The sequence below is a fragment of the Ahaetulla prasina genome, chromosome 3, assembly GCF_028640845.1.
Source record: "Ahaetulla prasina isolate Xishuangbanna chromosome 3, ASM2864084v1, whole genome shotgun sequence".
NCBI lineage: Eukaryota > Metazoa > Chordata > Lepidosauria > Squamata > Colubridae > Ahaetulla > Ahaetulla prasina.
In genome coordinates this window covers 79,151,688-79,178,132 of record NC_080541.1, presented here as the reverse complement: position 1 = coordinate 79,178,132, position 26,445 = coordinate 79,151,688, and the positions used below count along the sequence as shown (strand labels likewise).

General features: G+C 40.5%; 1 protein-coding gene across 1 annotated transcript in view; it reads right to left on the bottom strand.

Moving 5' to 3' along the window:
* Positions 1 to 4,568: 4,568 nt before the first annotated feature.
* The window catches only part of ADTRP (androgen dependent TFPI regulating protein), a 28,058-nt gene continuing 6,181 nt past the window's right edge, over positions 4,569 to 26,445 (bottom strand). Inside the window, exons 2-6 of the mRNA XM_058175644.1 lie at positions 21,753 to 21,887; positions 19,485 to 19,586; positions 12,865 to 12,980; positions 8,666 to 8,817; positions 4,569 to 7,860 (exon numbers count right to left, since the gene is read on the bottom strand). Of these exons, the coding sequence (XP_058031627.1) occupies positions 7,820 to 7,860; positions 8,666 to 8,817; positions 12,865 to 12,980; positions 19,485 to 19,586; positions 21,753 to 21,887 (546 nt within the window). The 3' untranslated portion in view covers positions 4,569 to 7,819. The remainder of the gene's footprint in view (positions 7,861 to 8,665; positions 8,818 to 12,864; positions 12,981 to 19,484; positions 19,587 to 21,752; positions 21,888 to 26,445) is intronic.

Here is a 26,445-nt window from a genome sequence, read left to right as displayed (position 1 = left end):
ATATTTGTATACGCTTTGAATATAATTGTTACCTTCAAATTTTGCCTAACATTGTAGTGGAAAAATATCAGGAATTTGAATAGTTTAGCCAAAATTTGATTTCCTGGATTGTTTAAAAGTGGAAAACATACAAGAAATTATTTACTTTGAGAGTAACTCTCAGGTCAGTCTTGGTAGTCTTGATCAGCCTTGACTGAATCTGGGAAACTAAGCAGTGGCAGGCCTGGTTTAATAACTGGGTGGGAGACAACTAAGGCAGGTGTCCCCCAACCTTGGCAAGCTTTGCTGGCTGAGGAACTCTGGGAGTAAAATCCACAAGTCTTAAAGTTGCCAAGGTTGGAGACCCCTGATCTAGTCATAATTTCTCTCTCCCATGTTCCAACCCTTGCTAGCATGCTGTTTGGTCTAGTCGCATAGGGGTGTCAAACTGGCCGCCCGCGGGCCGGATGCATCACATACAGGCCATCCCCACCCCAGCTCTGTGAAGGTGATGAAACATCATGTGACAGCAATGTGACGCCGCAAGTTTGACACCTGTGGTCTAGTGCAGGGGTCTCTAACCTTGGCCATTTTAAGACTTGTGGACTTCAACTTCCACAGTTCCTCAGCCAGAACGCTGGGAGTTGAAGTCCACAAGTCTTAAAATGGCCAAGGCTGGAGACCCCTGGTCTAGTAGTTAAAGCACTGGACTAAAAGGCAGGAGATTCTTAATTCAAATCCCACCCTATGCCATGAAAGCCAGCTGGGTGAGCTTGGGCCAGTCTGTCTCAGCCCAATTCACCTCACAGGATTGTTGTTGTGGGGAAAATAGGAGGTGGAAGCTGTGTTGGATCTGTTTGCTACCTTGAGTTATTTGTAAAAATAATAAAAGTGGGATACAAACAAATAAATGTACTTGCTCCTGGTTATGGATACTAGGCTTCAGGATAAATAATCATGTAGGTGTGAGCATTGCTAATAAATCTATGGGCTGAATGTCTGCTTGAAAAGTAATGCCAATATTTTACCAATAGATGGTGCTAAACAGTTGCTCTTGAATCACTTTTTAAAAAAAAAACTGACAGTTTTATGGAGATAGTTTACAAAGAATACTATGAGACTGTGAAGGAACTTTGAGATTCCTCTTAAACTTTATTTCAGTTGGATCCTAAAAAACAACAACCGAGTTTATATAAATGGAAAAGATGCAGAAATAATGGCCAAAATAATCAAAAGGTTGGAAAAGCCTTAGTTAGTATTTAATTTTTTAAAAACTTAAATACTGGGGAGGTGAAGCCATGATATTTATAAATTTAAGGAGTACATAATAATCTGCCATTCATCTAAATTCCAATGAATAATATTTTTCAAGGAAAACATAGTCTTATTCACATACATTACACAGTCAACTTACGGAGTTTGCTCATCAACAGATTGATGGGTTTTAAGGGAAATTAAATCAATTCTGGGAAATGTCTTATAACCGCCATGTTGCAATATATCATATCCAGCATCAAAGACAGAAGCACGGTTCCAGCAGGCACTCTTATCCTATTTACTGGCACCTGGCTTTACGAACAAAACAACATAGTTATCACACTAATAAACGATATTTGCAGCTCGGGATTGAAAAGTGTTATTAGATTTTTTTTCTCCAGTTCCTTCAATAATTTAGACTACATTAAGATCTGACATTGCAGAGAAAATAGGAAGCTGTCAGAAATTTGCAGTTGTACACCAGCTCTTCAGAGTTGCATTCAACCTGAAAAACTGCAGACACCACCTTCCTCTCTAAAAGAGCCCTAATCAGTCCTCTTTTATAGGTAGTCCTCACTTACCAACCGCTAATTTAGCAACTATGCAAAGTTATAATGGTGCTAAAAAATAATTTTATGGCCAGTTTATGACTTTTGGCATCCCTCGGTCATGTGATCTCTATTACATCAGTATGAGTTGTCGTGTGTCTGATCTGTGGTTTGTTCCCCCCCACCCCCCGGTTTCTTCCTTCCTCCCAGAGCAGAGAGATTGGAGAGGAAGAGATTTCAAGAGAATAAGCTGTTTGTGTAATGTGCTGGCAGTTCTGAGCCATAGGTTACCATTGCGATCACATTGCTTTCCGTGTGTACAAGACAATAAGCATGCACCTGAGCATTCCACTGGTTTTAAGGAGGCAAAGAAAAACTGAAGGAGTGACACTCAGTACTCTTCTCAGTTTCAAGCCAGAAAGCGTAGCTGTTGTGCCTCGCTCGCCGCCCTCTCCGCAGCCGGGCCCCTCTCACCTTTTGCTATCTCAGCCAGAGACTGATAGTGCAGAAGAATGTCCTGGCATGCCTCCAGCCCCCAGCCTGGCACCATGCCCGGACAAACTGAGCAAGCAAACCTCCCCCCGATAGCATGTGCGCCTGAAGCCAGCCACAAGCTGGAATTGCCGGCAGCTGGGGATGAAACGATGCAGTGGATAGATCCATGCTTCTGGAGAATGGAAAGGCGACGTCAGCAAAAGGGAGAGGCAGGCCTGGTTTAATAACTGGGTGGGAGACAACTAAGGCAGGTGTCCCCCAACCTTGGCAAGCTTTGCTGGCTGAGGAACTCTGGGAGTAAAATCCACAAGTCTTAAAATGGCCAAGGCTGGAGACCCCTGGTCTAGTAGTTAAAGCACTGGACTAAAAGGCAGGAGATTCTTAATTCAAATCCCACCCTATGCCATGAAAGCCAGCTGGGTGAGCTTGGGCCAGTCTGTCTCAGCCCAATTCAACTCCCAGGATTGTTGTTGTGGGGAAAATAGGAGGTGGAAGCTGTGTTGGATCTGTTTGCTACCTTGAGTTATTTGTAAAATAATAATTAATAAATAAAATAAATGAATGGATTTAATAAATCATGTGACTTGAATGGATGGATTTAATAAATCATGTGACTTGAATGGATGGATTTAATAAATCATGTGACTTGAATGGATGGATTTAATAAATGAATGGATTTAATAAATCATGTGACTTGAATGGATGGATTTAATAAATGAATGGATTTAATAAATCATGTGACTTGAATGGATGGATTTAATAAATCATGTGACTTGAATGGATGGATTTAATAAATCATGTGACTTGAATGGATGGATTTAATAAATGAATGGATTTAATAAATGAATGGATTTAATAAATCATGTGACTTGAATGGATGGATTTAATAAATCATGTGACTTGAATGGATGGATTTAATAAATCATGTGACTTGAATGGATGGATTTAATAAATGAATGGATTTAATAAATGAATGGATTTAATAAATGAATGGATTTAATAAATGAATGGATTTAATAAATCATGTGACTTGAATGGATGGATTTAATAAATGAATAATAAAAATAATAAAAGTGGGATACAAACAAATAAATGTACTTGCTCCTGGTTATGGATACTAGGCTTCAGGATAAATAATCACGTAGGTGTGAGCATTGCTAATAAATCTATGGGCTGAATGTCTGCTTGAAAAGTAATGCCAACATTTTACCAATAGATGGTGCTAAGAAGAATGTCCTGGCATGCCTCCAGCCCCAGCCTGGCACCATGCCCGGACAAACTGAGCAAGCAAACCTCCCCCCGATAGCATGTGCGCCTGAAGCCAGCCACAAGCTGGAATTGCCGGCAGCTGGGGATGAAACGATGCAGTGGATAGATCCATGCTTCTGGAGAATGGAAAGGCGACGTCAGCAAAAGGGAGAGGCAGGCCTGGATAAGTGCTGAGTCATGGAGCCACACCCCATGGCCTATATAAAGGATCTGCTTTCTGGCATTCTTTGAGTCAGGCAAAGTCTAATTTGGATTGCTGAAGTCACATCCTGGTCTCCTGCCTGCCCTGAGAACTCTGACAGAACTTTGGCAAAGCTGCAGAGGCTTTGCGGCCATGTTTGATACGGACTTCCCTGACCCGGCCGTCAGAGGAGGAGTGGGACACGACAGTAGCTATCTTCACATGATTTCCCATTTAGCGATTGCTTCACTTAGTGGGGGAGTTGCCAGTCTCCATTAGGACATGGAATATAAACTACCTGTATTGTGATGTTTATCGTTCAGGCATTAGTAGCACACTCAGACTCCTGTGAATAAATCATGGCTTTCTAGAGTAATGGTTGAGTCAAAAGGCAGGTGAGTGCATTCACTGTTATAGATCCTGCATAAATGTTTTTGAAATAATGTTTTATATGGGAACACACTGCATTGCCCTTCAGTTCGATTTTCATTGGGTTGTTTTCTTCTTCTTATGGCACTTTAATTTTTAAAAGTAGACCTACTCACAATTTATTTTCTGTAAATTAACTTAAATTGATCCTACTCGGGATCTAAAAGTAAACACATAACGTAATAATTAGAAATAAGCCTCCGGCTTTCTTATTCATCCTCTATAAATATGCAAAATACAAGAATTATTCATTAACTTATTCATGGCATTAATTTTGTTTTGGTTATATAAATTATATAATTTATATAATTTTATAGCCAGTTTATGACTTTTGGCATCCCTCGGTCATGTGATCTCTATTACATCAGTATGAGTTGTCGTGTGTCTGATCTGTGGTTTGTTCCCCCGGTTTCTTCCTTCCTCCCAGAGCAGAGAGATTGGAGAGGAAGAGATTTCAAGAGAATAAGCTGTTTGTGTAATGTGCTGGCAGTTCTCAGCCATAGGTTACCATTGCGATCACATTGCTTTCCGTGTGTACAAGACAATAAGCATGCACCTGAGCATTCCACTGGTTTTAAGGAGGCAAAGAAAAACTGAAGGAGTGACACTCAGTACTCTTCTCAGTTTCAAGCCAGAAAGCGTAGCTGTTGTGCCTCGCTCGCCCCCCTCTCCGCAGCCGGGCCCCTCTCATCTTTTGCTATCTCAGCCAGAGACTGATAGTGCAGAAGAATGTGCTGGCATGCCTCCAGCCCCCAGCCTGGCACCATGCCCAGACAAACTGAGCAAACAAACCTCCCCCCGATAGCATGTGCGCCTGAAGCCAGCCACAAGCTGGAATTGCCGGCAGCTGGGGATGAAACGATGCAGTGGATAGATCCACGCTTCCGGAGAATGGAAAGGCGACGTCAGCAAAAGGAAGGGAGGGGCAGGCCTGGATAAGTGCTGAGTCATGGAGCCACACCCCATGGCCTATATAAAGGATCTGCTTTCTGGCATTCTTTGAGTCAGGCAAAGTCTAATTTGGATTGCTGAAGTCACATCCTGGTCTCCTGCCTGCCCTGAGAACTCTGACAGAACTTTGGCAAAGCTGCAGAGGCTTTGCGGCCATGCTTGATACGGACTTCCCTGACCCGGCCGTCAGAGGAGGAGTGGGACACGACAGTAGCTATCTTCACATGATTTCCCATTTAGCGATTGCTTCACTTAGTGGGGGAGTTGCCAGTCTCCATTAGGACATGGAATATAGACTACCTGTATTGTGATGTTTATCGTTCAGGCATTAGTAGCACACTCAGACTCCTGTGAATAAAACATGGCTTTCTAGAGTAATGGTTGAGTCAAAAGGCAGGTGAGTGCATTCGCTGTTATAGATCCTGCATACATGTTTTTGAAATAATGTTTTATATGGGAACACACTGCATTGCCCTTCAGTTCGATTTTCATTGGGTTGTTTTCTTCTTCTTATGGCACTTTAATTTTTAAAAGTAGACCTACTCACAATTTATTTTCTGTAAATTAACTTAAATTGATCCTACTCGGGATCTAAAAGTAAACACATAACGTAATAATTAGAAATAAGCCTCCGGCTTTCTTATTCATCCTCTATAAATATGCAAAATACAAGAACTATTCATTAACTTATTCATGGCATTAATTTTGTTTTGTTAAATAAGGTTATTTCAATTCCATCTTGTTGATTTATGCCGCATACCCACATTCCAAGTTCAATGCTCTGAATTCTTGGATTGTTTTATGTGCTTATTGTTTTTTTTAAGGAATATACAGATAGTGTTCTGTCCCCCTCGCCTCAGTCCGAGCGATGACTTAATTAGCTGGCAGTATCAGCTTCTGGCAGCAAACTAGCGAGTGTCTGCCAAGTGTCTCTGTTATCTCTCTTGATGCTGATGAGTCAACCAGGAACAAACAGTACTTCAGCTCTAGTTAAGCAGTTGATTTGCTTGCCACGAAGGGGTATAACAGCCATTGCTGCTTTTATATCCTGTGGGGTGTGGCTCCATGACTCAGCTCTTCCTAGGCCTGCCCCACCCTTGCTTCTGTTGTTCCCGCCTCTCCTGCCTACGAAACCTAGGGTCCAGCCAGGCCTGATTGTCATGAGCCGTGTCTGGAGGCGTGGCCAGGGGGGGAAGAGTCAGGGGACGGAGGCCTCGTTATATCCTCCACCTGGCTTGCCTCTGGCTCCTGGAGCTGAGCCAGGGAAGCCAGTGCTCCAGAGGTAACTCCTGATGGCCCTTCCCCCTCACTTTCCGAGTCACTTTCTGGCAGGGGCCCCGGTTCAGGGGGTGCAGACACAACAGATAGTTCCCATTCAATAACCATATATTCAGAAACTGCTATAATGTATGAATGGTGCTCAGTGACTGGTCCTCAAAAGTGCTGGCTGCCACAGCACTTCTGCTGTCACGATTGTGATCTGGGTGCTTGGCAACCAGCCAGGATATCCTATTGTTGAAATATTGCCCCCCCCCATGATGCAATAATGATTTCCAACCTTCCCAGTTGGCTTCCCACAAGCAATGGAGGAGTTGGCAGGAAGTTCTGATCATGTGAGATTCTCACTTAACAACCTACATGGTCTTTGCTTAATGACAGCAACATGGCAACTGGTTGGATTGCCATTGCTAAATCACATGACATCATGCTTTATGACCTCATCACCTAGCAATAGAAATTCCAATCCTAATTACTTTGTATACAAGTTTCTAAATTATTGTATTTGTAGCTTGGGCTCATCTAAAGAGGTCAAGAAGAAGATCAGATGTTATTTCATTTTATCCTCAAAATAATCCTAATTCAATCTAGCCATTTTTGTGGGCCTCAGCTGCCTTACTGGACTCTCATATATATTATTTAACACTGAGCATTTTATAGTTTCAGATTTCATATTACAGAAAGCCAATTATCATAAAAAAATATGTGACTGACTTTGGGGTGTTTTGTTCTGTTACAATTTAGTAATTTATACCAGCGCATGTTGAATAAAGAAAATAGCTATAAACGTATCTGAATAAAATTAGAATTGCAGTTGAATTTTAAAAAAATAGAATTTAGCCTCATTTGATATGCAATTGTGTGCCAAAATCATGTTAGTCGTTTGTGTTATATTTGTCTCTTAGCAGATTCTGGTCATCCCTTATAACCATGATGGCGAGCCTAAGGCACATGGAGCCATTTCGCTTGGCACGAGCAACACCTGTTCCTCTTCCGGGTTTCTGGTGCACATGCGCACTCAATGATCAGCTGGCCTTTGTGCATGCGGCAGTGCCGGAAAGTGGAAAGTTTTCTGGCGTGGGCATGCGTGCCAGCCAGCTGATCGTTGTGCGCGCATGCGGACCAGTAACTGAAAGACTAGGTATCTGGGAAATTCATTTCCCGGTGTGTGCATGCGTGTGCATGCCCCCTTTGCAGCTCCTCTTCAGGGTGCTGAAAATGTTCACCATCACTGCTATATAACAATCTGAATTCTCTAATCAATGACAATACTTCTTTGGCAGTAGTCCACATGTTTCCTGGATCTTTGTTCTTCTGTGCTGGCAGAACTTTTTACTCCAAAGAATTTATTTTGGCTTTATACAGAGAGATTTCGTAGAAATTTTCTTAGTTTCATCATCTGTCTAGCTCTTGGGATGACACCATCACCTTTTCATTTGCATTTCTTCTTGTGAAGCACTGGAACTGCGTCACCTGTGCAAAGGCATAAAAGGTAACCAAAAATAGGGGGGGGGGGAATGAGTAATGAAGATTTAAACACAACATAGTTTTGCTGTCTGCCGAAGAGGCTTCACTACCTTAAGAATCGGCAACTGACAACAAAATTTGGCAGTGCTGCTGACTTTCCTATGTGATGAAAAAGATAAATTGTGGAAATGGGACTTAGTAAATAGAGTATAATATTCTTACCTCTGCTCACTTCTGAGCATGGTTCGTGAATGGAGAGCTAAGCATTTGTTTGGTTTAGCATGATGTGTGAATCTACCCATTATGTCTAGGGATTATCTGTAAACAATACCATTATTGGATTGCTCAACAAATCCTGGCTTAGTATTATATACAAATAAGAGTATTGAGCCTGCAGCAAAAGAAACCATTTACTAAGAAAAGGACCTTTTGTTACCCACAAATAGCCAACTCTTGGCTGAGAATTAAACCACTTTCCCAAAGTATCTCTGTGGTGGGATACACCAGGGGACTCTAATTTAGATCTCATAACTTCCTAGTTTTATGCTGATTAGCCCATTTATTCAGCCTAGCCAAGTCTTATTTTCATACGCTAAGTAATAGACAGTAAAGAAATATTCCCTATTCTTGAAGAATATGCTTATCATAGCCTGCTATTTTTTAAAGTCTCATTTTCTAATGAATGTACAAATCAATCCGTATCTGAAAAACAATGACAAATGGACAGGATCCTGGATCAAAACATACTCAAATAGATACATAAATGTTTTTCTGATAACTTCAAAGGATTTCTTTGTAAGAATAGACTCACCCCAAATCATGCAGTTGAGAAATCTTCCTAACATGTAGTAAAAGAAAAGGGCGACAGCAGCAATCCCTGAAAACACTATCATGCCAAGTGGACTTAAAAACCTGAAGATAGGATATAGCCATTTTCCTGTTTTAGCAAAAAAGTAGAAGATCCTGGGAAGAGAATTAATTTCTTTCAGTTAGGGTATCTCATTATGAAACAAACAAGATCAATTAGTTCATGTTTAATTATAGTTAGAATACTCCCCCAGTAATGATCAACTCAAAAATCAGTATAACTGTGCAACTATCATCCATCCGTTCATGTGTCCGTCCATCCATCCATTACAGAATTTATATTCCTACCTTTCACCTGGAAAGACTTGCAAAGAGGCAGTGATCTCACTGAGCATGGGATTGATTCCATGGGATCTGTGATCCTTTTGATAGATACACTAAGCCTTCTTCAGTATGGCTTAGGACTGGGATATCTACGAGACCGCCTTCTGCCGCCGATTGCTTCCCAACGACCTGTGCGCTCCCACAGAGGGGGTCTCCTCAGGGTGCCGTCGACCAAACAATGTAGGTTGGCAACCCCAGGGGGAGGGCCTTCTCTGTGGCAGCACCGGCCCTGTGGAACGAACTTCCTCCGGGGTTACGACAACTCCCTGACCTCCGGGCCTTCAGACGTGAACTGAAGACTTTATTATTTCAGCGAGCTGGACTAGCCTAAGAAACATTTTAGCGAAATTTTAAATGGGTTTTAATCGGTTTTTACCGTTTTAGTGATTTGGCCATTAAATATTTGGTTTTAATTGTTTTTATATTGTTATTTATTATATTGTTGTATTTTAATATGGCTGTAAACCGCCCTGAGTCCTGCGGGAGATGGTGCGGTATAGAAGTTTAATTAATTAATTAATAAATAAATAAATTCAGTATACACATACAAAGGCCTGTCGTTCAACATTGTCACTCATGTGACATCACGCCACATCCTCCCTACTGCAGCTCTAGTGGAGAGATCTAGTTAATGTAATACAGGTAGTGCTCGAGTTACAAATGTAATGGAGCCTTCCCATTCCATTCGCAACCCGAGGATTCATGGGAGTGAATCTCGTACCTTGAACGAGATCACTCCCTCCTTTTGCCCACACATTCACTAATCGAATGTGAGGTTTGTTAAGTGCACGAGGTATTTCAGGATGGGGAAGGCCATGGGGGGGCCTACTGATGGAACACGCCACCTGCCTAAGACCACCCAAGACCTCCCCGACCCACTGAAATACCTCATGCTCCCAAATTGCTTTCCCTCGTTTGGAAACACTGGGGGGCACTGATCACGTAACTTTGAATGTTTACTAAGGGAACGTTTGTAACCTGGGGATTACCTGTAACTGAATTGAAAATATGTATTTATTTATTTATTTATTTAAAATAAATAACAGCTAGTATTATTAGGCTGGCCTAAAGCACCAAAAATCTAAATTTTTCATTATTTACGGGACCGCCTGCTGCTACCGAATACCTCTCACTGACCCATGCGCTCTCACAGAGAGGGACTCCTCAGGGTGCCGTCGGCGCGACAGTGTCGTCTGGCGACGCCCAGGGGAAGGGCCTTCTCTGTGGGGGCTCCCGCCCTCTGGAACGAACTCCCCCCAGGACTCCGTCAACTTCCGGACCTCCGAACCTTTCGTCGCGAGCTTAAAACTCACTTATTCATCTGCGCTGGACTGGGTTAGTTTTAAATTTATGGGTTTTAATGGGTTTTATCCTAAATTTTAATCTTGGCCAATTTAATAAGTTTTTAATTGTATTTTAATATGGCTGTAAACTGCCCTGAGTCCTTCGGGAGAAGGGCGGTATAAAAATTTAAATAATAAATAAATAACAGCTAGTATTATTAGGCTGGCCTAAAGCACCAAAAATCTAAATTTTTCATTATTTACGGGACCGCCTGCTGCTACCGAATACCTCTCACTGACCCATGCGCTCTCACAGAGAGGGACTCCTCAGGGTGCCGTCGGCGCGACAGTGTCGTCTGACGGCGCCCAGGGGGAGGGCCTTCTCTGTGTGAGTGTACGGGTCGGTGGGAGGCATAAGGTAACAGCAGGCGGTCCCATAAGTACCCGGGCCCTAAGCCATGGAGCGCTTTAAAGGTGGTAACCAGCACCTTGAAGCGCACCCGAAGGACCACAGGTAGCCAGTGCAGACTGCGCAGGAACGGTGTTACCCGGGAGCAACGTGTGGCTCCCTCAATCACCCGCGCAACTGCATTCTGGACTAACTGAAGCCTCCGAGTGCACTTCAGGGGTAGCCCCATGTAGAGAGCATTGCAATAATCCAGACGAGAAGTGACAAGAGAGTGAGTGACCGTGCATAAGGCATCCCGGTCAAGGAAGGGGCGCAACTGGCGAACCAGGTAAAAAAAAATATTCATGAAATAAGTTTTAGAGATAACTAAGGTTGGTTACTAAACAAGGCAATGACTAAACCAGGACTACCTATAGTGAACAATATGAATGTTTCTGATTCAATATTTCTCTCTGAAGTCTTCTAATGGCAAGGTTGAGGAGTATTACATTTTCTCAATATTGTTGCCTGAGGCCAGGGGCATCCATGGGTGAAACAAAAAAATGAAGATGGAGACTATGGCTGCTCATTTGAAGTTCTGTTCTTTTTTTATATACATCATGTGTCTGTGTCTTCAATTACATGGCTAAAGCTACATTTTTAAAAACTTTTTTTACCCGCTTATTCATGTCCCTGCCTATGATTTAGAAGTAACAGCAGAAATAAAGCTGTCTTAATATATATGATATCAAAGAAAAGGACAAGATGATGTTAGCGCCTAATTTCATATGCAGAAGCCAACCAGTATTTCAAATCTGGGAACGACCCAATTCATCTGAGGAGACGCAAAGCAGGCTGATGGAAAGACATAACTCTTATCACCTATCACTTCATTTTATTTCCATTGTTCAGCATCTCTTGCCTGAAGCAACCAGTTCATTTAGTTCATTATTAGGCTGGCCTAAAGCACCAAAAATCTAAATTTTTCATTATTTACGGGACCGCCTGCTGCTACCGAATACCTCTCACTGACCCATGCGCTCTCACAGAGAGGGACTCCTCAGGGTGCCGTCGGCGCGACAGTGTCGTCTGACGACGCCCAGGGGAAGGGCCTTCTCTGTGGGGGCTCCCGCCCTCTGGAACGAACTCCCCCCAGGACTCCGTCAACTTCCGGACCTCCGAACCTTTCGTCGCGAGCTTAAAACTCACTTATTCATCTGCGCTGGACTGGGTTAGTTTTAAATTTATGGGTTTTTAATGGGTTTTTATCCTAAATTTTTAATCTTGGCCAATTTAATAAGTTTTTTAATTGTATTTTAATCGTATTTATATTGTATTATTGTGTATTTTTTATCTGGCTGTGAACCGCCCTGAGTCCTTCGGGAGAAGGGCGGTATAAAAATTTAAATAATAAACAAATAAATAAATAAATAACAGCTAGTATTATTAGGCTAGTCTCTTCCTCCTCCTTCTAATCTGGTTTACGGACTTTCTCCAATACACATGGGAGGAAAACCCCTTTAAAATAAACTTCCCTAACTAACATTCTCTTTTTTTGAGTTGCAAATCCTATAATTCTAAGGAAGTTGCAGTTCAGTATTTTTGGTGGGAACTAAGTTGAAGAATACTCACATAAACTTTATATTTGAAGGAGGGTTGGGAATATGTTACGACCTCCCAAATTACAATTCCCATTTGCTGTAGCTGTTAGGAACTATAATTTTGCAACATCAAGAGGACCAGGAGGTGTTTTCCATCCTTGGTTTTAAAACAGAAGTTTTGAGAAAAGTTTAAAACAGCAGAACTGGTAGCAGAGGCAGCGATTTGTGCAAACTGGTTCTATGGAATAGCAATTTGATAACCAGCATGATTATCTGATTAAGTTGAGGAGTTGATTATCCCCTCATGTGATGTAGATAAAGATGTATAACGCAAATTCCAAAGTCCTTCAAGGTCAGATCAGAGTTCATGGTAGCTGTATTTGAGGATATATTTTTTTTCCTCCAGGAGGGAGAAAAGGAAGTTGCTTCCATTGAGGACACTGAGGTTGGATATTCAATTAGATGAAGAACAGAACTGTTTTCTCGCGTTTTGCCAAACATCATGTAGAAACAAATAAACAAAACCCATTTATTTTTAGAAACTTACCAAAGTAGATAGGTTAGTGCAATCATTCCTAAAATACTGAGGCTTTTACCCACTGATGGATACTGATGAGGGACAACAAAAATTTCTACCAGGGTCAAAAGAAATACCAAAGTATGCTGGAAAAAAGACAATGCGTTAGACAAACTGCATTTGTGATGCAAAAAATTAAAAAGTACAACCTCCCCTAGTAACACAAGAGTTATATTTTGATGTAAGTGGATGTAAGGATATAGGGAAGTCTGGCTACCCCGACAGGCAACAGAGATCTTCCAAAAAATATGTAGAGGTACCAACAACAACAAAAAAGTGGAGCGCTTCCACCTTTTCCTCCTTAATGTGGCTTTTTAAATGGAAAACTAAAGGATTACCCCCCAATCAGCTGTTCCCAGAGGTGAATTTTAGCAACAGGTTCCTTCCTTGTGAGCTCTGTGCCTTGCTTTTTTTTTTTTGCTTCTTTTTTTCTGCCTCTGAAACTCTGTTTCAGAAAAAAACTTTTTTCTGCCTCTGAAAGCTTCCAAAACAGAGCTTCAGAAAAAAAGCCTCTGAAGCTCTGTTTGGGGGCTTCTTTTCTGAAGCTTCATTTCTGATGCTTTTTTCAGCCTCTGAAACCTCCGTTTGAAAAGCTGGGCAGGACTACATTCTGAGTATAAGACACACCCAGATTTTCACCGTCTTTTCTTTGGGGGGGAGGGGGGGGGAAGGTGTGTCTTACACTGCAAAAAATACGGTACTTTTTAAAAACTTTATAATTCTTCTATCCCAAACCTCCAGATGGCAGCAACTGACCAGGCTTGGGTTGATTCAGAAGCAAAGTCATGTTGAGCTTGGTTAAGTGTACTTGGATGAAGAATTAAATAATCCCAGAAGAAAACAGCAAACCATCACTTTTTTGCCAAGAAATGTGTATACAAGTGAGTCTATGAAATCACCAAAATCATCCTTCTAGATTCTACAGTCCCTTCTTTATTTCTCAACTCAGTTTAACAAATCAGATATTTGTTGTATTATTACTATATAAGTTAATACGTGTATAAAAAGTGTGTGTGTGTGTATATAACGGGTGTCAAACTCCCCACGTCACGTTGATGTCACGTGACGTATCATGATGTTTTTTGCCTTCATGGAGCTAGGGTGGACCTGGCCTGTGCATGACACATCTGGTTTGACACCCATTAAAGTATACTATATTATTACTATATAAGGGGCACGTGAAAGGGTTGAATGGGTAATTATGAAACCAAATAAACCAAAGGTTTATGGATGGTAAAGCTGAGCTGGGCAAGGATTTTTTAAAAAATCATTTAACTTCGCCTCATTTATACATTTGTAGCAGTATACAATGAAAGAACAATACAGTTTACAACAGCAAATTAGCTCACAGTGATTAATGTTGATACAGCCAAAGACCACAATCATTGCATGATTGGCCACTTACTGCAAAGTTTTCTATTTGCCAATGGCTTTTAATTAGCTCTCCCAAATGAATTCCTTTTGCTAGAGAATAGAAAGCTGACTGTAGAAATGACATTAGTAATGGACCATATACTGCGGCTTAAAGCTAGATGAAAGCCCTTTAAATGCATTATGTTTTCTTTTCTGGAAACCGGTCCCTTCTCATAGCAATTTTTAATATAACTTCAGTCAAATTGCACACCATGAGCCATTAAAAGCAATTAAACTTCATTTCCACTATAACATATTGTTTAATTTACCATTCATTCAAATAAATGCAAGCTTTGTATTTTGAGCAAATAAAAAAAAACTGTTTAAAAAGCAAATCTTTATAATTATGCCTCAACTGTCATCAATCTTTGAGGGTTGATAAAAATGGGTTGGTGACTCATTTTTACAGTTTTCGTTCTCAGTTTTCTTTTTCATTTACTTGTAACACAAAAAACCAACAAGAGAAAATTATTATCATACTGGGATAATCCTCCTGCTAATAAAAAGAGAGAAGGGAAACACCTGATCTGAACAAGGCATCTCGCTGTAAATAATCAAAATACACGAAATTCAGTTGCCCATAGACACTTCCTTTCAGGATGAGTTCTGTATTGCCTTGCTTTTATTTATTTATCATAACAAAGGTATTATTTACTTATTCATTAAAAAAGGTTTGCTTTACTCAGTACCTGCTGCTCTGAGATTTTATGAAATGATAATAGCACATTCAATTAATGTACAGTGAAATACTGAGCAGAAAACTTAACATTTTCTTTAAAGACAGACTGCTGTGTTACTCCTAACGGAAGACTTTACAGTTTGATTTGTTTGTAATGTGGGACAAGGTAGTCCTTGTTTAGCGACTGCCTCATTTAGCAATTGACATTTAGCACGGTCAATTATGACCATGATGAAAAAGTAACTTTGTATATTTACAACCTTTGCCGCTCTGTAAAGCAAAGGAGAAACTGAAGTAAGACCATAAGCACCATCACAATTTCACATAGTGACTGGTCTGCTTAACAACCAAGTTGCTGGGCCCAATTGTGGACACTAAATAAGCACTATCTGTATCTGTCATAATGCTGCAGGTTATTTTAGGATGCACATTTAGGATCGTTCTCATTTCCACTTGTAGCTAATGTCCGGTCAGTATCTGTCTTATGCCACATAACCATAAGGTTGCCTTCTTCTCTTTTCCAGTCCGTATGTGAGACAGACTTAAATTATCCTTAACTGTACCTATTGTTAAGGTAGTGTTTTCTTCCTTAATCTGACATTATCTAAGAGAAGTTTTAAAGAATATAAAATCTGCTAGACTTCATTACCTTGGGGGAAATAGGTAAATGCAGTGACTGAGAACAGAGGTAACAGAGACTGACAATAAGGATAGCATAATCCAAGTGGATTTGGCTTTTTGCCAGTTGAAGCAAGTGTGGCAAACGTGTTACTAACTTAAATGCAGTGATAAACTTAACAACTGTGGCAAGACAGGTCAGAAATTGGGTAAAAAGCAATTGTCTTGCTTAGCAATAGAAATTTGGAATGGAATAAAATAGAAATAGAAAAAGCATGCAAATAGCAGTAAATAGGTACCACGTCGTTGGGAAAATACCTGGGATGTGAAAGGAGCCTCTTGGCAGTGGTGAAATCTGAACCGTTTACTACGGTTTACTACTGTGCGTGCCTACGCAGTGCGTACCATGCACTAAATGCGAGGTGTGCGCGAAGTGTACACCAAAAGGAGGCATGGGGTAAGTAGAACAGCGCATGGGGGGTGATCAACTGTGGTGCGCAATCTTTTTTTTTTTACTTTTAAAAGCATTTTTTTTTACATCCTCTCCAGCCAAAGAGGTTGTAAAAAATGCTTTAAAAAGTAAAAAAAAAGGCTTTGACGATCGCGTGGCTCAGCTGGGCATGGGCGGGTAGGGGAGGGATTTTTGCTACCGGTTCTCCGAACCACCCGCTGCCATTGCTACCGGATCGGCAGATCCGGTCCGAACTGAAAGCATTTCACCCCTGCTCCTTGGACATCCCCTAGGCAATGGTGATGTCATTGGTTAATCCTTTCATCCTGAAAGCGCCTTGAAAAGATGCTTCCAACATGAATGTAGTTGTAGCCTTGCTCAATCTGGTACCCTCCACACCTGGGGGATTGTGGGAACCTCACATCTTGAGCAATATAGTAGTGCTTTGCCCTTTCGAATGCTTTTCTTCTGCTTTAGAATGGGCTTTTAGTACTATTGTGCATTCGTTTGTAAATGAATTTAAACTGTTTAGATAATTTCAAGTATAAAATAAAAAGGGGATAGCCAAAGAAATCAACATCTAGTTCCTCTCATAAATTTAACAATTAATATTGAATAATTTGCTTTTTGAGAGATGTCATTCTATTTCTAAAGAAAAATACCTCCTACATTGTGTCTGCGCCCCCCGAGCCGGGCCTGCTGCCAGAAAGTGACTTGGACAGTGAGGGGGAAGGGCCGTCAGGACTTACCTCGGGAGCACCAGCTTGCCTGGCTCAGCTCCAGGAGCCAGAAACAGGCCAGGTGGAAGAGATAACGAGACCTCCATCCCCTGACTCTTCCCCCCACCCAGGCCACGCTCGCAGACCCAGCTGACGGCAATCAGGCTTGGTTTCGTAGGCAGAAGAGGAGGGAACAACAGAAGCAAGGGTGGGGCAGGCTTAGGAAGTGCTGAGTCATGGAGCCACACCCCACAGGATATAAAAGGCAGCCGGAGCTGCTGTGTCTCTTTGTAACAGGCAAATCCACTGATTAAGAGCTGAAGTTTGTTTCTAGGTGACTCACCAGCGTCGTAGAAGATAATGGAGGCTCTTGGCAGATGCTGGCTATTCTGCTGCCAGAGCTGATAGTGACGGCTAATTAAGCCATCATTCGGATGGAGGCGAGGGAGGACAGAACATCCTATGACTTATCATGAATTCTAAATTATTTGGATTGCATCTGACCTCATTTTCCAGTGATGTCAGTGGACATTTCCTTTCTAATACAGCATAAATAGGGACCCAATCTCTCCAAAGCAAGCTGTCAATTCATTAAATTCCTCAACTTCCTCCAAAGAGGGATGATCCAGTCCATCCCTTCTTTCATTAAAAAGGAATCATTCCATCTCACTCACTGTTTAGTGCCAATTGGACAACTGGGGTGCTCTATTTTCTCTGTTCTTCTTTTGTAATTAAAAAAGTACTGGAAATACTGGTATGATAGCAAGCTATTTCCAGTATCAAAAGACACAAGACTTGGGCCATAGAATCTGCAAGTTTCCAGTGATATTATTTCCACTCTTCAGCACATCCCACTGATCACTTTAATGTTACTCCAGTCTGTGCCTAACTAAACCAGCTTAAAGATTATTTTATTATTTCTTATATTTATATCCTGAGATTTGTGAATAATTTCTCTTTGTGATCATAACCCCTCAAGCCTTTGAGAAAATGATTATTATCCCCAATAACCAAGTAAGCTTCTGGAATAAGTGATTTAAATCTCATTTTAATATTAGTGCCGGTTTAATATTTCAGTTGCCAAAGCATATTGCCTATGAAAACTGCTAAAGCTACAACGGCCCCAGACCAGTCCAATTCAGAGGTCAAAATGTAGGTTTTTCGTTTTCATTCTTACTGATCATCTTTCCAGCTGTGTGAATGATGGAAATTAATGATGGAAAGTGTTACACATTTTGTATACATGGTATACATTTGTATACATTGGCATGTTATACAAATTGGAGAGAGGGGGTCGTGGTAACTATTGTTGTCATTTGATACTATCATCCTGAGTTGAGAATCAATAGCCAGTAGCCATGACAGAGAAGATTTTAAAATTCAAGATATCTTTGTTGGATTGGCTGTTATGACTTAAGAGTGTATCAATCTTTCCTAACACTGACCCTCCAAAGATCGCACATACCTATGTTTCACTGGAAGCATTGTTGCCCTTGACTAGCAAAAATGTGTCTACATATTGTTCCTGGTTAATAGCATACCAATTTAAACATTGAATTTAGAAGATATATGTCGTGTCCCACTCCCCCTCCGACGACCGGGTCTGGGAAGTCTGTATCAAGCGTGGCCACGAAGCGTCTGCAGCTTTGCCAAATTCCTTTCAGATTTCTCAGGGGAGGCAGGAATCCAAGGTGTGACTTCAGCAAACCAGATGAGACTTTGCTTGACCCAAAGTTGCTTGACTCAAGCTGGTCCTTTATATAGGCCATGGGGTGTGGCTCCATGACTCAGCACTTATCCAGGCCTGCCCCTCCCTTCCTTCTGCTGACATCGCCTCTCAGATCTCCGGAAGCGAGGATCCGTCCACTGTGAATTCCCTTCCTCTGGATCTGCTGCCGGCAATTCTAGCATGTGGCTGGCTTCGTGCTCACGCGCTGTAGGAGTGAGATTTGTTTGTTCATTCCTGACATTCTGTCCAGGCATGGTGCCAGGGCTGGGGGCTGGAGGCATGCCAGGCCGTTCCTCTTCATTATCAGACTCTGAATCTGATAGCAGGCCCGGTAGGAGGAGGGAGGGGCCCGGCTGAGGAGAGGAGGGAGGACGAGGCACAATACTATATATAACTGTTAGCATCAGTTTTCATACATGACTAGTATATTTAATCATTTAGCATTCTCATTTGATGCTGCTACAAACCTTAGTTGGCAACACTTATACAATGTATTTTAGGCTGTTTCAGTCCTTCCCAAATATTTATAAATAATTATTTGTATTCCCAGTCTTCCTGTATTTATATAAATATGGTTCACAGCCAAGCCTTTTCTGCAAGAACTGCAATAAACCTAGAAAAGCTATTTCTGGCCCTCATGTAATGAATTCGCATCTTTCCATTGATTTAAATTTGGCAAGGATGAATCCACTAACATTTCCTCCAGAGTTTCAAGGCTTTTTTGGCAATTCGCACTCCCACTTTTTGCATATAATAGTATGAAAAGTTAAAGAGAGAAGATGAACTCTACAAATGAAAAATTGTGATGTCTGGCCATGATTCTGCCAATTTGAGGCTCTTCTCGTTAACTTTTTATAACAGATTAAGTGTGTGATTGACTATTGAAACAAATGAACCTAAATCTGAATAATTAGCTGGAATAATAGGCATAGCTTATTCTGACTGTTTTTGTTACGTTCAGCTTAGTTTCTTTTTACTCACCATTCCATGATTAACCCACTCAGGAATAACTGAATCCATATATTTTGGGTAAATAAGGTTCCGATCATAGAGGTATAGACTCCAAAATGTAGTAAACACAAACTAGAACAAAGCAAAGAAGTACATTGACCGAATTTACGATGAATGTTTATCTACAGTATATACCTATCTTACAGTGTCTGTCTGTCCATCCATCCATCCATCATTCTACGGCCCTCCCTTGCTCCTTTTTAAAGCAGCGGTAGGTATCAGTGGTATCAAACAATAATAAATAGCAAAAACGGTCTACATTTACACTTACAAAGGATATGGAGGCGGGTTTTTAAAATGGCAACTTTTTAGATCAACTGTTTTTGAAATGGGAAGGTGATGGGTTTACAAGCTTGGAGACCTTCTAAAATAGAGCTCTCCAATCTTGGCAACTTTAAGACTTTTGGACTTCAATTCCCAGAGTTCCTCAGCCAGTGAAGCTGGGAATTGAAGTCCACAAGTCTTAAAGTTGCCAAGGTTAGAGACCCCTGTTCTAAAAGGTAGTCCTCGGTTAACTATAGTAATTTGGACCAGGAACTCAGTTGCTAAGCCACACTGTCATAAAGCCAAACATCACATGACCACACCAACTTATGACTGCAGTTCTGACAGTTCCAGTTGCTATTGTTAGGTGAATCCAGCTGCGTGCTGTGACATCATATGGTTGCCATTTACAACCTCCTACACTTTCCTCATTGACTTTGCTCATTGGAAGCCAGTAGTGAAGGTTGCAAATGGTCATCATGTGACCACAGAACATTGTGACGTTGTAACTGTGAGTCACTTGCCAAGTGCTTGAATTGTGATCATGTGAGCACAGGAATGCCATAAAGGCTGCAACTACAAGGATCAGTCATAAATTTCCTTGTTCAGCACCATCAGAACTTCATATGGTTGCTGAATGGGTAATTGCTGAACAAGGACTTGTAATAACAATGTTTACCTTAATTTTTTTAAAATCTTACAAAAGCAATCTAGATCTAAATGAAATCAATAGTTATTTAATTTGTAAAGAAACAAGATATAAAGCAGGACTAGGCAACCAGTGAGTGCAGGTAACATGAGGTCTTCATATATCCTTTTTTTGTGATTCTTGGAGGACCACGTCTGGTAAAAATAAGACACTTTTTTGCTGCTTTGAGTTGGAAAGCAGATGAAAGATGTAATATAAGGCCTCAGAGTACAAGTAAAAAAGAAAGTGGTTGCCCTAATAATACGTCCCATCCACATATATATTTTGCCAACATATTTCACAGTTCTCCCTCCCCAATCTCAGCTGAGTTTCTACTATTAGTTCTACTTCTCATTATAATGCTTCTTTATTTTCTTCACTAAATCAAGGTCACTGTAAGCTTTCTGACTAGGTAAGCATATCTCTAGATCTAATTTACATTTGTGGCCATCAATAAAGATTCTTTTGAGGGATTGTCTTGTTTATCCAGGAATGATCACATCCACCAGTTCTATCTATTCCACTGCTTTATACCCACTAATATTTTTGTTTTTATTCACATCCAGGAATTCTTAATTGCACATTAAGTCACTACCAAATTTAACCCGGAGACATCTTGCATTGGTAGAGAAAAGTCTACCAGTTATGACTTTTTTCCCAAATGTTGTTGGAATGATCCTTTTTCATAGCCTTTTTGTCTTCTGTCTAAATCTAAACTCTGTCTGACAGTGTTGTCTCATACATGCAATGAACTACTCTAGTCATGCAAACAGAGCATTTTTGAGGATGGTATTTTGGTACTCTTTCAGTCTTACTACCTAGCAGCCTAAACTTGACTTCTCAGACGTTTTTCCTATGTCATAACTATTGCCTCTCCCCAGTGCTATCAGCAACTTTTCTACAGCTTGTAGTACCTATAACTATATATCAGACAAAGAAATCACTATAACATATATATTTTCTGCTTGAAATTATCAAATCAACCACACCAACAAGGCTTCCATTTTAAAAGGAGTCTCTTCAGTATGACAGGATCTAGGTTCTTTACTCAAGAATTAGGTTCTGCCTACAATAGCATTTTTGTTATCCTCAAAATGGTGTACTCCTTCCTAAGGTAATCCCTATAAACGTTTGGAAAGTATATACTAAACTGGGTATCAGCTACAACTTGCTCCTGCTATAACACTAGGAATTAACTTAAAATCAAATTATTGTTTATCCAAATAATTATCTGATTCATAACACATATAATTAATCTTGTATTGATAAATATTATTGCAACTTACTGTGGATAATGGAAAAACCAAGCTACTAAAGATCAAGTCTTTAAAGGAAGTCATGGTTGTGGCAATTCTTCGTTTCTTCATTAATATGAATGCACTGGTCAGCAAGGAGATTGCATAGAAAATAACCTGCAAAACCTAAATTAATTACATCTAATGAGCAATTGATCATACAAAATTAAGTTGTACATACTATACCTCATCAAATTACATGCTTATGCTTTAGAGGATAGTTTTCAGGTTAAATGTATTTTTCTTGCTGGAAATGTTTTAATGATTTAGTTTGGGTGATAAACTGCCTCATTTAATGAATTTAAATAAGAGAAGGCAATTAAGTGAAAATATCCAGTCATTACAAGAAGAAAATCATCTAAAAAAAGTAATATGGATTCTACTGTGGGAGGAATTTTAATACAAAAAGGTTATTTTATAATATCTAAGTCAATGTGAAGTTTGTCCATATTTAAGTCCTTGCGTAGTATTATTTTGATTAGCAATACTGTTTTGCTCCAGAAAATCAGATTGCTTGGATCTGATGCAACAGAATAATTGAATCCAGTATTCTGAAAAAAACAAACTGAATCATCAAAGCAGAGCAATTCAATATACAAATAATCAAAGAGAACAAATCGAAGTGAGTTGCTGCTTCAATCTTGCATTCCACTTCAATGGGATTCAATTAAATCCCCTCTTTCAATTCAGTTGAAGCCTTTTGAATTGTCCTCATGGAAATGCATCACAAAACATTATACAAGATCAAGCCTATATTTGATGGAATGATGCTTGAGATACCAAATAATAGAAGGGAGGGGAGCTAACCTCTCATTGATTCCTCTTGACCATCCATGTCATTCCCTTCTGCTGGACCGAACTTGCCATAGGGTTTATCCTGCATTACAAATTGGTCTACTACTTCTACAGCTTTGAAGTAATATTCAATGACAGTTCAATTATCTTACCACAAACACAATGGAGGATAGGAGAGTACCATCTTTTTTGTTTGCCTCAAGCAGTAAAATGTCTAGGCCAGTTCTACAATTATATTCCAGATACTGTATTAAAAGTACCAAATTAATACAAATACATTAAAGGGTACAACATTACGCCAGGAAAAACAGTCATTGCTGTATTTATTTTACTTTCCCACATATAACAGGGGAAAGCAATCTTTGGGGTATGGATATATCAATTACCCATCTTAAAAAATAAAAACAGAGGACATATGGATATATCATTGGTTCAGGTTTTCTTAGGCCTCACAGCCGGGAGAACTTGATTTGACTTTTTTCAGTGCTACATGACAGACATGATTCCCTGAATTAAGTTTCTATTCCGCCTAACCTTCTCTGAGTTAGATGCATAGTATTGCTCTCCCTGATTTGGGCCCCTAGCCTTCCCTGAGATAAGCTTCTAGTTTTGCATTCCTTAAGTTGAGTTTCTATTCAGGTAAAACGCATGATTTCCTGAAAAACACGTGGTATTTTGCTAATACGTATACTCTAAACGCTTGCTGATTGGTGATGTTAAGTTTCTATATGCTAAATTCCCTCATTGCTGTAATTACCCCTCCCTGCTAAAACTGCATAATAAAAGAGACTGTTGCGATCTAAGGGGGATCTTTTTACAACATCTCTTTTTACAACCCTTTCTTCGTACTCTCTCATTTTGAAGAACTCCTGGTGTGGTGTCTTTTATTTGGCTTCTTTCGTCCTTGCGAGGACCCACTAAATTGTCTCAGCGAGGGCTGAGACCCGTTCCTGCGGGAACCCAGGACAACATTAACAGGGAACCTAGGACAACAAATAAGTGTTGCAGACCAACAGCAACATCTGGGGGCTCGTCCAGTCCTGTTGTGTTGTCCAGAGGCGCGATCGTTGTCTAGCGGTGCGTCACCTTCACCCTCATTGCTTACCCGTCCGGGATGCGACACGTGCACACGTAAGTAATGAGCTCCTCGAACTCGAAAGTCTCATCATGGCATAGGAATGAGCTTTACTCTCTGGTGAAGAAGGCTAATTGTTTGCAAAAAGTTAATGGCACCACTGTCTATCCTCTTTCTAAGAAATCTCTTACCTCTTTTCTAGTCTCCTTCTGTCTCTGTAGCTGCCTCTGCTCCCCCTGCAGACACAGCTCTTTCTCCTTCTGCAGCGTCTCCCCCCCCTTCGGAGGATACAGACACGGCTGCAGGAACTCTTTCTGCCTTGGTCCCTCTTCCTCTCTTTCTCTAAGAACTGAACCCCCGATATCGGCTTACCCTTTAAACCTCAATCCAGCAGGAGGAGGACAGCCGATACATGACAACATCAATGTACGGGTGCTTAAAAATTTAAAAGAAGCTGTTACTTCCTACGGCATTCACTCTCCTTTAGTTCCTATGTCCGCTCATTCCTTTCCCTCCTCCCTTTCCCCCCACTCTGAACCTTCAAAGCATATTGAGCTAGAAAGCGTATTGTACCAAATGCCTGTTTCTTCCATCCCTGCTTTGAAAACTGCCTCCTTTCCCCTGCCTGCCTCCCTTCCCCCAGAGCACCCCTCCCTTTCCCCCATGGGTGATCAGCAACTGATTTGGTTTAATTGCTTCTCTATATCTGGAAACAATCTGGAAAAGAATTTGCTCACAGCGACTACATGGGAAACATTGGGAACTTATTTCCATGAAAGTCCAAGAGCCCCTATAAAAATTTTGTACATCTGGCACATGATCCTTGAATGCCTCATTTTACTTGCAGACGTCACTTAGATCAAAAATGACTTAAAAGGATCCACAATCACAGTCATGATTTAAACTGCTGAGTTTTCTCAGACAAGTTCCCCAGGTCTGTAAATGTTGTTTGATGATGTGTGTGCTTGTGTATGTATGTATGTGATCATTTTCAGACCTGCATAAGAATTGTAGAGATAATTGTGATGCTTGATTTGCATGGAATGTGTGTATGTGCAAAACTCATTGAGAAGGTGTGAAATTTCTGTGTTGTTTTTTGGATTTGCAAGAAATGTGTGCATGTGTGAGAAATTGTCTCTGCATGTGTGTGTGTGTGTGTGTGTGTATCTGTCTGCATAAATTCCGTATGCAAGCAGCCAGGTACTTTTGGAAAAGAAATAAAACATTTTTCTTTCCTTTTGCAAGCAAGTGAGTTACTTTTGGATTTTTTTTTCTCTTCATATGCATGAGAGTGTCTTTCCAGTGAGTTACTTTTAACTTTTTTTCTCTGCCCTCTGGCTTATCTTAACTACCCCTCCCTTTTGTTCCTTGTAGTGCCAGGGAAAAGGGCGGGCTACGGGGGAGAACCATTCACCCCCACTCCATTTTTTTTTCTTCTCTCTCTTCTTTCTTGTCTGAGAAGGGAGGGACAATTAGGCTCTCTGGAAGCATTGCTTTTGCAAAGAGCTATGTAAAAACTATGCAGATGTATTTTCTTTTTAACCATGAAAACAATTTTGATTTTAATCTTCAACCCTGAAAACACTTTTGATTTTAATTTTTAATCATGCATACAATTTTGATTTTGCTTTTAATTTTCATTTTTTAACTTTTTGAGGTTTAAACTGCCTGATTAAACCTATACCTTTATAAATGTTTTCAAAGCACTGAGTTGACTAAAAACTGTTTCCTTTAGTTTTGTATTTTTGCAGCTGTTCACATACATCATTAGAGTTGGAAGGGACCCTTGGAGGTCTTCTAGTCCAACCCCCTGCCCAGGCAGGAAACCCTACAGCATTTCAGACACATGGCTATCTTCTTATGTATGGATGCATTTTTTTTAAGCGTAGATCTGTTTTTTGGAAAATGCACTCAGGTTTTCCACATAAACAGACTCACCCTAAAGCTTCCGCCATGTTTTTCTTTTTTGAATCAGACTCAGTGTGACCCTTATTTGCTGTTTGTATTGTTTCTTTTTCTCTTTTAGCAGCACAATATGTGCCCTGTTTTAGGAACTATTTCAGAGATGAGTTAGAAAGTTATAGGATGTGATAAGTTAGAAGGTTACAGAATATGAAGAGAAAGTTAAGAGGAAGTTTTCATACTAGTGCTGAAAAAGTATGAGTAAAGTAAGACGGATGGTGATTTTGCTAATAATGTGGTTTGTTTTTGGAAGTTTTTGATAGCATGGATTTGTTAGTGACCAACTTCCACACATGAATAAAAAGGGTGGGAGTTGGGTTTTTATTGATTGATTGTCTTTTTCTCTGTCTTCCACATAGTTTGTTACTCAAATAGTACAAACTATTTTTCAATCTTACTTGTCCCCTTCTCTTGACAAACGTACACATCCCTATTTTGTTATGTAGCAGACGCTGCGGCCTCTGCCTCCTCTCTTTTGACACTTTCTCCTGTCTCTCCTTGGGACAGTCACTCCTATTTTCATCAAAACAAAAAGGCGCTCATGAAACAATTTGGCTTCACGGCTGCTGAGGCATCTGATCATACATCAATGCCCTACTTGCAGCCGCCAAGGTAACTCTCTTCCGATGGGGGACAACCCCAGAGGAACAGTGGCCTGTCAACTATGGCAAATGGATGTAACTCAATATCCATCCTTTACCCCTTGGAAATACATATTCAGGTTTCATCATGGCAACCTTGCAAAGGGGTGAAACCGCAAAACAAGTAATTAATCATTGTATTCGGACTTTCGTAACGTTGGGATGTCCAAAAACTCTAAAAACTGACAATGGACCAGCCTATACGAGCTCT